Source organism: Notolepis coatsorum, assembly GCF_963971535.1.
Source record: "Notolepis coatsorum genome assembly, chromosome: 10".
NCBI classification, from domain to species: domain Eukaryota; kingdom Metazoa; phylum Chordata; class Actinopteri; order Aulopiformes; family Paralepididae; genus Notolepis; species Notolepis coatsorum.
Window position 1 is genome coordinate 53,323,521 of NC_140174.1, and position 16,720 is coordinate 53,340,240.

Genomic DNA, 16,720 nt, shown 5'->3' on the forward strand with positions numbered 1-16,720 from the left:
CTAGCTATGTATGTGCATTCAAATTCACTAATGTTAAAATAGTGTTATAATAACGTTAAATGTTCGCTCAAATAACGTTAGTTTTAAGTTGGAGAAGGGCATATATTCCACAACGCACCACTCTTAACACATTGAGTGCCACGGACGCATTTTGTCGTTAGTTCATGCCGACCTTTGAGTGCCCCCGACGCGTCTATGCCAAATACAACGCAGTTCGGTTTCCGGGTTCCTCTGATTGGCCACGACGCTCACGTGACCCCGTGCTAGCACGCCCCCTTATCCACGCCTGCCGCTACGCCGCGCCAAGCTCCTCTGTGTGTTGCAGCGCGCGGCAGAGGTCCCTGTGTGTTCTCGCTTCCTCAATTTATATGCATGGAAGTATTGACTACGCTGTAACGAATCATTAAAAAAATATACCGTTAACTGGAATATGTTGTTTCTTTACACATATGTTGGATTATGTAATTGGTTTGTCATGACAAACCAATAAAATCGCTACTTTACATCAGGGTGAACGCTGTTAATGTCGGCGGCGGAGTCAATACAATGTCCTGCAGCGGTGGTGGGTTTAGAAGCGAACATCACCGTCAATAATTACAGCTTTAATAGCGGAGAAAGTGGGATAAAAAGGTCTCTGCCAGTTTCGCCCGAAAAGGTTATTATTATGACTCAACGAGTCGGAGACAAATGATGACCACAATACAATTGCACATCAAACTACGGACATCGCCGCGACGTTACTAGTGACACCAGCTGGTTTTTAATTATTGACTGTGATGTTCGCGTCTAAACCCACCACCGCTGCAGGACATTGTATTGACTCCGCCGCCGACATTAACAGCGTTCACCCTGATGTAAAGTAGCGATTTTATTGGTTTGTCATGACAAACCAATTACATAATCCAACATATGTGTAAAGAAACAACATATTCCAGTTAACGGTATATTTTTTTTAATGATTCGTTACGGCGTAGTCAATACTTCCATGCGTATAAATTGAGGAAGCGAGAACACACAGAGGAGCTTGGCGCGGCGCGGCGTAGCGGCAGGCGTGGATAAGGGGGCGTGCTAGCGCGGGGTCACGTGGGCGTCGTGGCCAATCAGAGAAACCCGGAAACCGAACTGCGTTGTATTTGGCATAGATGCGCCCCCGACGCTATATAGCGCTTTTTTATTTATTTTTTTATATATTGGCGATTTGAATTCATATTTCATCAATCGAGCCTCACGCTAGTGTTGCAGACTCTCTCGGAGCTCAATTGGAAAGATACCGCCCCCTATCGTCTCTCCCTGTGTAACTGCACCCCATTACTCTACACTGACGAAGGGGGGGGGGGGGGGGGGGTGGCCAGTTTCCTCATTTTACTTTTCCCTCAAGCCAACTGAAGAATCCATTGTGCTCACCGGCCCGGAAAACGCGTGGATTATGTATTTACAGTACTCAACACTGTAATCAATAAGAGTGATCGATATTTGGAATGGCGATCAGGAATTGGAATAATCTTTTTGGATAACATCTGATCTCAGGTAAGGAATTTATTTTACCAGTCTTAGGATAATCAGAGCTATTTTCACAGAGATATAAGCGTTTGCCCTATGCGTGTGTGTGTGTGCGCGATCAGGAAATGAGAGAATCGATATTTCAGCCCGCCTCTATAGCGTACATAAGTACACATATACTATCGATAATCTAGCGTTTATTTGAAAACGATTCATAAATAGGCCGAAAAATTACGACGTGTTTGTGTATTCCAGAATATTCAAATCTGCATAAAATGTATACCTAGGTAAATGGAATATTGCTCCACTTCTACAAGGGCTATTTGGATATTCTTGGTATCTATGAACATCTATGGACCTCAATGAATGTATTCTCAGTGTCAGAAATATTGTGTCTATTACTAGGCTTGCTTAAATTGTGATGAAACAAAGGAAAATATGAATTATGGTTTTTCTTTTCATCTTTGACAGTGAATAAAACCATGATAATAATGACCAAACTTAAGAAACTGCCACTGAGCTCATTCAGTACCCTCTTGAGATCATGTGTACAAAAGATCTAAGGAAATTGATAAAGGGAAGATGATCAAACTGAAGGTTCTGTATATACAGTACTGAATTCTCCCATCCGGACCAATGCAATTTGAAATATTATTATAGAATATAGAATATATGCTTATACATTACCTTATTATAGCCAATTCGCACATTTATATATATACATATAGTATCTTTCAAATGGCCGAGTTCAATTTGGATATAGTATCACCAGGCGTGCATAATAACAGATACTGATATTTACTGTAATCGACTGTACTATTTTATTTCCCCCACAGTGTAACCATTTTGAAACTAATTTCAGATCTAATTCTTCCTACATGGTAACAATAGTGTGGAGAAACTGACTGCGTTTCAATATTTGTCAAAAACGTTACCTTTTGTAGCTTATTATCGCGAATCATAACAATTATTGATATGATTAATTCAGAACGCTGAACTTTGAACCACCATAGTATGTGACAGGAAGTGTAGATCGGAGAAATTTCAATGCTGGCCGATAGCTACCGATCTCCTCTACAAAATGGCTAAAAAAATACAAAAAACTACAATTCCCATGGTTCAACATTTCCGGGTCAGAATAGACTATCGCAAATAGAAAACTTAAAATACACTTTTAACCTATTGCTAAACTATTGCCAACCTAACGTTTTACATTCTACATGCATTTGTGACATAGTAGTGATGTTAATACTTGAAAACGGTTGATTTTAAAATCACAAATTATTTTCATCATTCATAAAAATATGCCTATATGATAATAATGTCAAAAGGGGTCGGTACCGACCCCGTCGAGTGGAACAGGTTATGTATTTACAGTACTCAACACTGTAATCAATAAGCGTGATCGATATTTGGAATGGCGATCAGGAATTGGAATAATCTTTTTGGATAACATCTGATCTCAGGTAAGGAATTTATTTGACCAGTCTTAGGATAATCAGAGCTATTTTCACAGAGATATAAGCGTTTGCCCTATGCGTGTGTGCGCGACCAGGAAATGAGAGAATCGATATTTCAGCCCGCCTCTATAGCGTGCATAAGTACACATATACTATCGATAATCTAGCGTTTATTTGAAAACGATTCATAAATAGGCCGAAAAATGCCGACGTGTTTGTGTATTCCAGAATATTCCAGTAAATGCCTTTTATCACGTAATCTATATATTTTCCTTGAAAACGAGGGCTTTTCAAAATGCTATAAAACGGAAATGAACCGATTAAAAAACAATCCGTTGACTGCAAACAAGTCATTGATAAGAGACAGGCAGATTAGACACATAGCCATAATTTAAGACAGAGATTATGCGTTCACAACGCTATCATTGAAGTGGGTGGTGGCATTTAACCATGCTTCGCCATGTTAATGGCCGGTACTGAAAGTGTTAACACACTCAGTGCCAGCCATGCGGTGTGCCTTATAGTGCACTGCAACCTTGCCCAGGCCCGACGGGGCCCGGCCCGACCCGGCGGGTTCGGGCTGGGTAGGTTTTTTTTTTAAATAAATAATTCGGGCTCGGCCGGGCACCGCCGTTTTTAATTTTTTTTATTGCGTTTTTTTGTTTTTTCTCATATAACTAGGGTTATAGGATAACCTTCGTTTTCCTTAAGATTCGTTTTCTCTTTTGCGCCAGAGAAACATTTGGATGTAATTACCGCAGCGCGCAGGGAGAACTCGGGGGCAAAGTTCAACTCGATTGGTTGTGTTGGAATATAGCCAGTTGGCGAACGTTTTAATTTGTTCTTGGGATGTATGTAGCCGGTTGGCGAAGTTTTGTTAACGTTGTTCAACGCGTTGCTGACGTCGTGGTGAGTGATGTTTATTATTTGCTGGGTCGCTACCTGTTTTGTTGTGCTTTTCATTATGTTGCTCTGCTCGAAATCTGATTTCTGTTTTCTGTTTGTTTGTATATAGTGACTGAGTAGGCTATTGTGTGTCGTGTGTGTGTGTGTGTCAAAGAAGATTCTATAGCCTTCAATACGTTTTACGAGGCTGATGTGTGAGTCAGTCTATAAGCGAGCACTGGGAGAGACGGCATTCTAATAAGAGCGAAACAGGCTATGTAAATGCTTCTTAGTTTTCAGCACGTTCATATAAAACCGTGTTTCGAATATTTAAAACAAATACAAAAAAAATTATATTTTAATAATAATAATAATATTTTTTTTCTGGTTTTCACGCGGGCTAGGGCTTAAAATATTATTTACAGTCGGGCTTATTTTCGGGCAGGGCCTGAAGTTCACAGGCTCGGGCTTTATTTCAAGGCCCTTGCAGACCACTAGTGCCTTACCCCCCTTGAATGCCACCACCCACTTCAATGATAGAGCTCTCATATTTGCAAACGCATAAACTATGTCTTAAATTATGGCTATGTGTCTAATCTGGCCGTCGCTTATCAATGACTTGTTTGCAGTCAACATTGTCGAAACGGATTTTTAATCGGTTCATTTCCGTTTTATACCATTTTGAAAAACGCTCGTCTTTTGAAAGTTTCAGGAAAGTATAAAGATACTCGCCCTTTACTGGAATATTCTGGAATAGTTTTCAAATAAATGCTAGATTATCGATAGTATATGTGTACTTATGCACGCTATAGAAGTGAGCTGAAAAATCGATTATCTCATTTCCTGATCAGCACACACACACACATAGGGCACACGTTGATATCTCTGTGAAAAAAGCTCTGATTATCCTAAGACCGGTAAAATAGATTCCTTACCTCAGATCAGATGTTCTCCAAAAAGATTATTCCAATTCCTGACAGTCATTCCAAATATCGATCGCGTTTATTGATCCAACGCTGGGTACTGGAAATATGTATTCCACGCTGTTCTGCGGCTCGGCAATGAATCCGATCATCTCGGGTGACTTGCCTGAGAAGTAAAATGAGGAAGCTGGATTTATTTCCCCCATGTGTTTCATTCAATCCATTCCAAAGGGGTGCAGTACCACAGGGAGAGACGATAGGGGCGGTATTTTCCCAATGGAGCTCAGAGAGAGTTTGCAACAGTAACGTGAGGCTAGATTAATGAAATATGAATTCAAATCGCTAATAAAAAAAAGCGAGATATCTCGTCGCTGGCACTCAAAGTGTTAAAGGAGCAGGCAACACCCTAATCTACTTTTATCACATTTCAGAACGTTGAGGGACAAATGGATAGATTATCAAACATGTTTAAAATAGTTTCAGGACTCTTACGACCTTAGAATTTTTTTCTAATCACCATCGCGGGTAAACTCGCATGTCTTAACACTTTGAGTGCCAACGGAGAAATCTCGTTGTTGGCCGCCATGCGTTGAGCGCCAACGAAGAGAAATCTTGTTATTTAATCGTTATCGTTTTTATTAGCGATATCTAGGGCTGGGCGATATGGCCTAAATATGATATCACGATATTTTCTGACCTTTCGGCGATACACGATACGCATCACAATGTTTTTCTTTTTTTCCCCAAACAATTCATTATGAGGCTTACCAAGACAGTATTTGAGTTTGCAAGCTAACATTAAAGACAAAATAAAATACCCATGCATTTAGCATTTTTATATTATATATTAGATTTAGATTATTAGATTATATATTGCATATATTTAGCAATGAGATATTATATGATTTAGATATTAAATATGATGAATTGAAAATGGGGGACCCTGATGTAAACAAGACGAAAGTCTTTCTCTGGTCTGCATCCTCCAGTCCACTGTTGACTGTTGTTGTATTGAGCTGTACTGTATTGTACCCATGCTGCAATCTGTTAATAACGTTTTCATTAATTCAGTCGGCAAACAGAATCATTTTGATTGACAGTCGCGTCTGCCAATTACGTCACATCGCTTGCACCCGCCCTGCTGTTCTTAGCACCAATCGGCAAGCGCGTATTAATTTTTTTTACTTCCGCCATTGGAGAGCTCAATGATAACAACAATGGCAGCGGTAGCTCGCCGCGGCCGACGTTTAGCTTTTAGCTCCGCAGGAAGACTAAACGACTGGAGGCATAATGATTTTACTGCAACGGATGTTATAATAAAAGCCTTTCCATACATCTGTCTGATTGAAAACGTTATTAACAGACCGCAGAATGGGCACAACTGAGTCAGCACGGGCTGAGATATGAACGACTAATGCTTGCTATATCTAGGTCGACCTCGGTCGTTGCTATGTAAATACGCTGATGTTATTGAAAGTGTAACTATATAACGTTAATGCCACAAAACGAATGCCTTTGTTATCATAAGTAGTAACTTTTGATGCAGTAGTGTGTGTGTGGGGCGGCGCTGTTCAAAAGTGTCAACGTGTGGACCAGATTGACGCGACACAAGCCTCTTGGGCAAAACATCACGATATCCACGATACGTTTAAAAAGTGTATCGTTAATGAACTGTACCCGATATTTATATAATATAGTCATATCGCCCAGCCCTAGCGATATCCATACATTTTTCATCAATCCAGCCTCACATTATCATTGGGACTGGCTCTGACCTCGAAAAGGGCAAATACCGCCCCCTATCGTCTCCCGGATGGTATTGCACCCATTGGATTGGACCCAATGGAAATGCATGGGGGGAAAAAATCCCGGATTCCACATTTTACTTCTCAGGCAATGTAACCCGAGACTACTGCATTCATTAGGGACCCTCAGAGCAGCATGGAATATGTGTTTCGAGTACATAACGTTGGATCAATAAACGCGATCGATATTTGGAATGGCGTTCAGGAATTGGAATAATCTTTTTGCAGAACATCTGATCTGAGGTAAGGAATCTATTTTACCAGTCTTGGGGTAATCAGATGTTTTTTTCACATATTTCACAACGTGTCCCCTATGTGTGTATGTGTGTATATGACGTTAGCGCTGACCAGGTCATAGATAATCGATTTTTCAGCCCACTTCTCTAGCGTGCATAAGTACACATATACTATCAATAATCTAGCGTTTATTTGAAAACTATTCATAAATCAGCTGGAAAATGACAACGTGTTGTGTGTATTACACTAAAGGGCGATTCCTGCGGAATCTTTTTCTTTTTCTAGAAATGTCCAAAAACGTCCGTTTTTCAAAACGGTATAAAACGGAAATGTACAGATGAAAAAACAATCCGTTTCGTACATGTTGACTGCAAGCAAGTCATTGATAAGCGACGGGCGTATTAGACACATAGCCATAATATAGAATATAGAAATAGCTCCGCGAAAATCATGAAATATCGGAAAATCAGTCCCAAAAGGCTGGCATTCAAGCGCTAAATCGTGCGCCCCCTGCTGGCACTCAATTAAAAAAATATATATATATATAGATATAAAAAAAGAAATTATAAAAAAAAAAAAAAAAAAAAAAAATTGTATAGAAGTGCGGTCCCGCGGTGATTAGCCACACACACAACCGCGTGAGAAAATGTCATACCGCGACAGCCCTAGGTAGTGATGCACCGATCCAACTTTTTCTGTCCTGATACCGATACCTGGGCTTTGGGTATCGGCCGATACAGAGTACCGATCCAATACCCATTGTTCAATTAATAAACTGTATGCCTCTACCGCCCTGTAGCTCTCACCTCCATAGCCATGAAGTGCTTTGAGAAGCTAGTAAAGGGCTACATCTGCTCCTCCCTCCCCATCAGCATGGACCCCCTGCAATTTGCATACCGCCCCAACAGGTCCACGGAGGACGCCATAGCCCATGTGCTGCACACAGCAGCATCACACCTGGACAAGAGGCAGGGGAACTATGTGAGAATGCTATTCATCGACTACAGCTCGGCATTCAATACCATAGTCCCCTCCATACTCATAGCCAAGCTCAGGGACCTGGGCTTGAACTATGACCTCTGCCAGTGGGTCTTGGACTTCCTGACTGGCAGACCCCAGGTGGTGAGAGCAGGCAACTGCACCTCCTCATCCATCACCCTCAACATAGGGGCCCCCCAGGGCTGTGTTCTGAGTCCCCTCCTCTACTCCCTGTACACACACGACTGTGTGGCTCAGCGGAGTAGCAATACAATCATCAAATTTGCTGACGACACAGTGGTGGTGGGCCTGATCTCTGCCAACGACGAGAGGGCCTACCTGGAAGAGGTCAAGGTCCTGGCGGGATGGTGCCAGGAAAACAGCCTCTCCCTGAACGTCAGCAAAACAAAGGAGATGATTGTGGACTTCAGGAGGTCGGGGGTCAAGGACTACAGCCCCCTCAGCATCGACGGGGCACCGGTTGAGAGAGTCAACAGCTTTAAGTACCTCGGAGCCTACATATCCGAGGACTTGACATGGACCACACACATTAACAGTGTTGTGAAGAAGGCACGACAACGCCTCTACTTCCTCAGGCGCCTAAGGAAGTTCCAAGTCAGTCAGAAGATCCTTAAGAACTTCTACTCATGTACAATAGAGAGCATCTTGACCGGCAACATCACCTCCTGGTTTGGGAATAGCACTGCACAAGACCGAAGCAGACTACAAAGAGTGACACGTTCAGCCGAACGCACAATTGGAGGGGGGCTCCCCACCCTCCAGAACATTTACAACAAGCGTTGCAAGGGCAAGGCTAAGAGAATCATTAAAGACTCCAGTCACCCGAACAACTGCCTCTTTGAACTGCTGCGGTCAGGCAAGCGATACCGGAGTCTCAAGGCGAGCACAGAAAGACTCAGAAGAAGCTTCTATCCCCAGGCCATCAGGCTGCTAAACGAACAATGAATGAACACTACACAACAACAACCACCATAGATCCTCCCCTACACAACAACCACCAAACGCACATAGCACACACATCCACACGCACACACTCACTTTAAACAAACACACTGTAGCACCCACTCCACACACTTTATAGCACACACCCACTTTAAACAAACACACTGTAGCACCCACTCCCCACACTTTATATTTATTGACGAAGGATTGCACTACAACTCGTACACCTTACTGTAAATTGTACCTAAATTGTACCTCATCCCATTTCTGCTTTGCACTATATAGTACTGTACATTAGTACACTGCATAGTATTGTATATTATATGGTAACTCAGAACATTGTACATATGTCTATACCAAACACTGTGACCTCATTTTCTTCTTCTAAACTACATGCTATACTATGTTATTTGATACTATCTTGTCTAGCACAGTCTCTGGAGCGTAACAGTAAGAAGCATTTTGTATGAAAGTATTCTGTACTTCTGTATGACAACTATTAAAGAAACTTGAAACTTGAAACTCACTGTGTGGAAGAGACTGGGATCATTCTTTTGTGCAAGGAAACATCAGGCTTGACTTAAAACATTACTTTCCTAACTTAGTGAAACAAAATGTAACAAATTAACACAGATATAAATGTACTGAATTGTTATTTATTATTATATTATAATATAAAACAAACAAATAATTATTATTTGTCATTTATTTTAGTCATATCGGGGCCGATATCCAATATCAATATCGGAGCATCCCTAATTGTAGGTCAAGGGAACATGTGTATCATAAGGATATTTTGGGGAAACACAGCTCCGTTCATCTCCTGTACCATCTCTCCACAGCCATACTGTACCTGGAGGCTCAGTCAGGTGGATCTGCATGACGGTGATGAGACTGGCGTCCAGGTAATCCGTCTCGGGTTCTTTGGTGTAGAGAACCTCCACTGGGTATGTTCTTCCGGGGATAGTGAAGATGGGAGCTTCGTAGAAATACTGGGAGAACTTCACGGCGTCCAGTGTTGCAGAGGTGACGATCAGCTTCATATCCGGACGTTTCAGTACAGTCTGAAAAAAAACGGAAATAATAAAAGAAAGAAAAATCAGCACAGAGGTTCATGTATTCTTTCAGTTTGAATAGTTAAATGTTGTATTTGTATGCTTGTTATATCCTCGACAATACTGCCAAAGCTTCCAACAGAAAACACAGGAGACTCAAAACACTCGATTTACAAGAGACAGATCCGGTTTCACAGACGGGGTGTTGTAACTTAATAGGTCAGGTTACATGATTAATATTGAGTTATATTTCATACTATGTTAATATCGATTATTGTTTACATTTAAAAGCAAGGTTGGAAGAGTGTTTGTTTATTATAGTCAGAGTACTATTATTTACATTAGTCGCCACATTAGTTGGTAGAAATACAAGTCCCAGAATCCCTTGCGCCTAGTAACTGGCTGTGTCCATTTATTTAATTAAGTTATTAAACCTAATTCTAGACTAAGAATTTTCTTTTTTGGTCAGCGGAGATCTCCATCAAAAGCATATTTCTAAAGTCTAGGACTAGGCTTTGAAACTGGCCCATTGCGAATCAGATCAGTCCTTGCTTACCTTCTTGAGCAGGCCAAAGAGCACGTCCGTGTGGATGGTCCTCTCGTGGGCCTCGTCCAGCATGATGATGGCGTACTGGCCTAGTTCTGAATCGATCAGACACTCCCTCAACAGCATACCATCAGTCATGTACTTGATCACCGTCTCAGGGCTGGTGCAGTCCTCAAAGCGGATGGTGTAGCCCACCTGGAGAGAGAAACAGTAGGGTAGTAGTAGGGTTGGGCACGAATAATGTTTTCCCAGATCGAGTAACTTGCATGAATTACTCGAGTAGTGCTTGAAATACATTTAGTGCTTGAAATACATTTTTAAAATGCATATTAAAGCACATGGCAGCAGCAATAACGAGATATTGCACGGAGTCATACACGTCACACACACTGTGCACACACGGACATAACAATGCACGGCACTATACCCGATGCTTAACTCAATGGACGCCACAGCGATATGCGTGATGTGTTGTTAAAAGGCAGACGCTCTAAAATATAGGAATACGTGGCGGTGTTTGCAGGGCTATAACTATATTCTATATTATAGCTAGGGATGGGTACCGAATTAGGTACTTTTAACACATTGGCGGCCACTGGGATGAGTCTAATATCACTAGAGACGACCAGCATATGTAAACAGACTTGGGGCTGTTTGTAGAACTAAATCTATACTTTATAGTATTGCTATCTGTCCATTCTCATTGTCAATTGAGACCATAAACCGTCCCTTCAAAATGGCTTAAAGAAAAAAAAAATTCATCAATACGTTCTCATTTTATAGAATGCGTTATACAGCATTTGGTCTAGTATATTTCCTGGAAGGCTAGATAAAAGGGCTAATAGCTACTAACGTTATATCCAATGGCATTTCCGTTATACATAAGCTACAGTTAAAACTCAAGCTGCATATGATCGGCACGATCCTCAAGCATGTATGCATGAAGGGGGGGGGGGGGGGGGGGGGGGGCGGGGGACGTCGTTTCTTATTATTGATTACCAATAACCGTGTTCGTCTAAGTAGCCACATACGCTAATCGCCTGGTTGAGTATCATAACAAGGCCCGATCAGCATGTAATTTACGTGAAAACGATCTTACCATGAGCCGGTTGGATCCCCCCGGGCATTTCCCCGTTATCGATCGCCATCTGGTAGATCGATATGTCCATTGGCTGATGATAAATCCCCTTATTGCATAGTGAAATCCGCGATCCAAAACGTATTCCATGCAACAGACAATAGCTATCCTTTCAGGTGAGTAGAAAACACATTAGAGATAAAAAAAATAAAAAAGACAACTTCGGCCACAGGGAACACTGCATTATCGCGATAGCGCCCCTAAGAGGATCTGGCCGGTAATGCACTTTCTCGAATTCAAAGAGTAGGGTACATCTGCAGTGCAGCTCGGCGACCTTGAATAGGTTATTAAAATGGAATAAAAGCCAAAACAATTTTCCACGGATATATCCGTCCTTCGGTCCATTAACACTTTAACTGCCACACACGAGATATCTCGGGTTTATTACCGGTAATATGTGGTTGAAAGCCACTCACGAGATTTCTCGGATTTTTTCTTTTTTTTTAGCGATCTGAAATCATATTGCATCACGCGAGCCTACCCGAGTATACACGAGCGCCGCCGGCGATCATATGTGGAAAAAAGCGCCCCCTATCGTCTCCCAGATGACATAAGGGATTTTGGAATGGACTCAATGAAAATGGATGGGGGAAAAAATCCGGTACTCCACATTTTCCAGTCCACTGATCCAGCCGGGGTTACCACAGTTCATTCTGGAGCCTCTGAGACCCGCGGAATCATGTACTGCACTGTACACACGGTGGATCCATACACTTTCGAATGGTGATCAGGAATTGGAATATACCAGTTGGATACCATCTGATGTCAGGTAAGGAATCTATGTTATCAGTGTTAGGATAATCAGACTAATTTTGATGAAGTTATAAGCTGTTTTGTGAAATGGGCTCTTTCGGTTTCACTGTAAAAGTCCAAGAGGAAATCAACGCGGCGATTATCCGTGCGCGGCCCGAATGTGCTTGCGTGCACGTATAATATTGATCATCTAGCGTTTATTTGAAAACGATTCATAAATAGGCCGACGAATATCAACGTTGTGGAATATTCCAGTAAAAGACGATTTTCATAGAATGGTCCAGAATTAACTGTTTTTTATCTCAAAACGGGTGCTTTTCTAAATGCTCTAAAACGGAAATGAAGCGATAAAAAACCAATCTGCCTTGACAGCACTGACTGGAAAATAGTCTTTGATAAGCGACGGGCAGATTAGACACATAGCCATAATTTAAAACATAGATTAGGCGATATTAACGTTAACATTGAAGTGGATGGTGGCATCAAGGGGGTAAAAAGGAAAACCCGGCGTGGCACTCAAAGTGTTAAGCATGGATTCGAAACACGTATATATCCGTGGTCGGGCGCCATTGTGTTAAAAGGTACCTACCGAATCACGTCGGTACTACAGAGTACCGATTCACTTGCTTCATTTCACTTCATTTGCTAACTTTTTTTTCTTCACGTTAACGTTCACACGCACAATATACGCTTACTTAGGATTTGACTTGATTCAACAACAAAGCAGTCGGGGCAATGGCACGCCGAAAACGGTCGAAAGTGTGGTTATTTGAAGTTTGGATTTTTTTTTTTACTGTTGTAGGTAGATTACATTTTTAGAGACTAAAGTACCGAAAAAAGATACCGTTGGGTACCGGTATCGATTCACAGGTACCGGTTCAAATGTGAACGGTACCCATTCCTAATTATAGCTATGGATACAATACTATGGCCCATTTGACATCGACTATCGATCGTTCAATATGTGTTAAAGAAATAATTTTCTCATCCATACATTCCCATTTTATACCGTAGTGAATATGATTATAGTTTTAGAGTAATCCTGTCTAATCCTAGAAAACTACGCTATGCAGCAATAGGTGCAATTCACTAAACACGTTGCCGTTTCTCGCCTGTACACGCTACTATTTCGAAATCACATCTATATTTATCAGTATTATGTTTCATCATGAATGCATGAAAGGGTGGGGTCGTTTTTTGATGCTTTGATTGTCACCAATGGCACACGTTGTGGTAGGGCTGGGCGATAAAACGATAATTATCGCGATATATTTTAATAATCGATATCGGGGGGGGGGGGGGGGGGATAAAAAAAAATCTAATTTTGGTGACCTGCAACAGGGCAGTTTTAAAACCAGTGACAGTGGACAGACTTGTCTTTCTTGCCTGCAACTTAAAGTAATGGCTTTGCTTGTCCAAATGACAATACTGACCAAAATGACAATTTATTTTGTTTGCTTTCCAATTTAAAATACAGTTTGAAACCGTCTGTACACAGTAGGCTATGTGTGCTAGCAGAGCTAGTCTCCAGTCACGAGTCACGGTGCACATGCACGTTTGTCCACCAAAAAAGCGCCAAAAGATAGAAAAGAAACTAGCAGAGCCAGACCTATTCAACTCCCCTGGAGCCACAGCCAGCAGAGAAGCTTGTTTACTTTCGCTTTCAAACCAGCTGCAGCCTGAGAACTGGAGTGTGAGGGGAAAGAATTGCTGCAAAAATAAACATACATCTGTTTAAAAAAAAATTAAAAAAATTAAAAATGTAATACTTGTAACAATATCGATAATTAGCAATATCGAGTGATATGATATAGTTATCGATATCGTTATCCTGATATCATTTTTGGCCATATCGCCCAGCCCTATGTTGTGGAGTAACGTTACACACATATATTGTGATCGAAGTGAAATCATGGTTGGATCACAGCAGGATTGATACCATATAGGCCTTACCTTCACTAGGATGTACCCCAAAAAGAATATTCCAATTATCTGATCACGAGTCCCAGTATTGGTGTCGATCGTGTCGCCAACATAATCCGCCACACATCATGCACCGGGAGCAATTGACGCTTCTCAATCCCACCGCTATCACCGCCCCCCTTGCCCGACCAATAGAAATTCGACCGGAGACTTTTGATCGACGCACAGGCCAAGATATAATGTTTCAAAGGGTGCTCGATACTGCCACCTGGGTGGATGCGGCCAGTATTGCACTTTGGCATTCTCAGGAATCGATGATTCCCCATGTTAACCTCGATGTGTGCCTGTAATGAAGAAATATCGAATAAAAGAAATAACGATGAAAACCCGACTATTATCGGGTCCGGCGCTGATTGAGTTAATGTGTATTGCTACGGAAGGTGGATGACATGTTGGAAATATTTGGCACAATTTGGAAATGCACAAACGGCTGTTTTTATCTTTTAGATAACGCTAATCTAGCATTCAACACAACAACGTTTTCACGGTACGCCCTCACGCTCCACAGCTGACTGGCGCCTTGCGAGGTTTCAGAGTGAGAATTTTGTTTCAGTGGCACAAACAAGCACTTTTGATGATTACAAATAAATAAATAAACGCCCATTCATAGTCTTAACCTTAGTGAGTTTGCTTTTGATTTAGGCTATACCAGAGCCCTGTTTCATGTACGTGGTTCAACTAAGTCGATCAAGATGTCCATTATCCAGCTTCAGTTAACCCGATGTTCGAAGCCGGGATTTTCCTGTTTCACAAAGGTGGATTCAGTCTCGTTAACTCAAGCCAGACTTGCGAGTCAGGCTAAATGCGCGCGGCCGTTTTAGGTGAAAAGCCAGCACGTATCGATGGCAGAGACCCTGATTCTCAACGGCATTGATTGATTAATTGATTTAAGACTTTATTGACAGATTGCAATACGGCTCAATCGCCTCGCCGACAAGTTAAATGCGTTATCTATAGGCTAATTCTAAGTCCCTCATTACCTCAATCAATCAGATTATATTTCTTTAAACTTGCCTGCTGGATTGAATAATCAAATGAGATCTTGCTAGCGAAAATGATTAGTTAACTGTTATACAGAATTACGATACGGCCCTCTTGCCCATTGATTGATGTATAGTCAATCTTTAACTTATCTCTAATGTGGTCTAACGGGTTGTTCTTTTGACTTTCACACGGACGACCGGGGTTCAAGACCCTAGTTGTCTCCTTTTTTTTGCAATATAGGAATAATTCAATTTGGTGCACGTTGAGAGCTATATAAAGAATGACATCCTCAATGCATGTAGATTTATAATATTTTAACTTAAAACCAGGCTACTTTGGCGTATAATCATTAATATTATATTCAAAAAAATCATATTGGAAACACCGGGATTTGAACCCGGGTCAAAAAGTTGGCAGGCTTGAGCACTACCGCTGGGCCACTGTGCCAGATGGGATAAATTCATTGTTTATACATTAATGAACGAGAGACCCGTGTTTAGAATATTCCTTATTTTGAATGAAGTTTTATTTCTTTATCCTCATTCATTCATGTGACGTCAACGGCTCATTCAATTTCTCAAATCCGTCAAACAGCGCATCTCATCAGACATCTTAATCCCAGTTACAATTAAAATAACCACATTTTTGTGTACATCGCACGAGCGAGCGCCACCGTCGCCACGGTATATATAACGTGCATTATTTAGGACAAAGTGAATTTAATATCAGCATTTTGGGTCTATTTTACATTTCAAAAGCCCCCTCTGGAAGAATGGAGCACAAAAACGTAATTCAGAATGGTATAATGCAGATCGTAGACTGTGGGAATAGTTTCAGGAAACGAGCTGTCACTTCTTTGCGGGGGCGTGGCTCTGCGTGATCGGGCTAACTTGAACTTGAACTCTGCTTTCGACCAGGCTCAAACTTTTGGATATGTTGTCATGGTGATTTGGAAAATCCAGGTACATGAAATCGGAAAGTCCGGCTAACCCAGTTATCCAGCTAAAGTTATCCGGCTAACTCAGTTATCCAGGTACAAGAAACAGGGCCCAGGGGTTCTCAAACCTTTTTATACCACGACCATTCTATTTAGGATTTTTTTATGCGACCCCACACGAATGTATTGCGTAATTTCAATGTGGAATTAAGGAATATCAAAATAAAAGCACACGTTGTTGAACTTGATCATGCATATTTATTAGAAAACTTAATTACAGCACTATGTTATCAATACAAATTTATAAAAACGAGGCATATTTAGCCAAAATATGTTGCCAGAACATAACATTAAAAACATATATATATATATATATATATATATATATATATATAGAGAGATAATTTTTTATTGCCAATATGTGACCCACTGACACCTACCCATAAGCCCACTTTGGGTCGCGACCCGTAGTTTGAGAACCGCTGGCCTATACAGGGGAGGACACTAACTTTTTGGCTTACCAGCCAACTGGCGAGTAGCTGATTTTTTTGACCAGCCAAACAGATTTTTTT

At 41.3% G+C, this 16,720-nt stretch overlaps 1 protein-coding gene across 2 annotated transcripts in view; it reads right to left on the reverse strand.

Annotated features, from left to right (window-relative positions):
• Positions 1-16,720, reverse strand: part of LOC311236112 (ATP-dependent RNA helicase DHX8-like) — a 90,265-nt gene that overhangs the window by 37,945 nt on the left and 35,600 nt on the right. For both annotated transcript variants that reach the window (XM_084323722.1, XM_084323721.1), the window contains exons 14-15: positions 10,363-10,548; positions 9,605-9,815 (exon numbers count right to left, since the gene is read on the reverse strand). In XM_084323722.1, the coding sequence (XP_084179848.1) occupies positions 9,605-9,815; positions 10,363-10,548 (397 nt within the window). The remainder of the gene's footprint in view (positions 1-9,604; positions 9,816-10,362; positions 10,549-16,720) is intronic.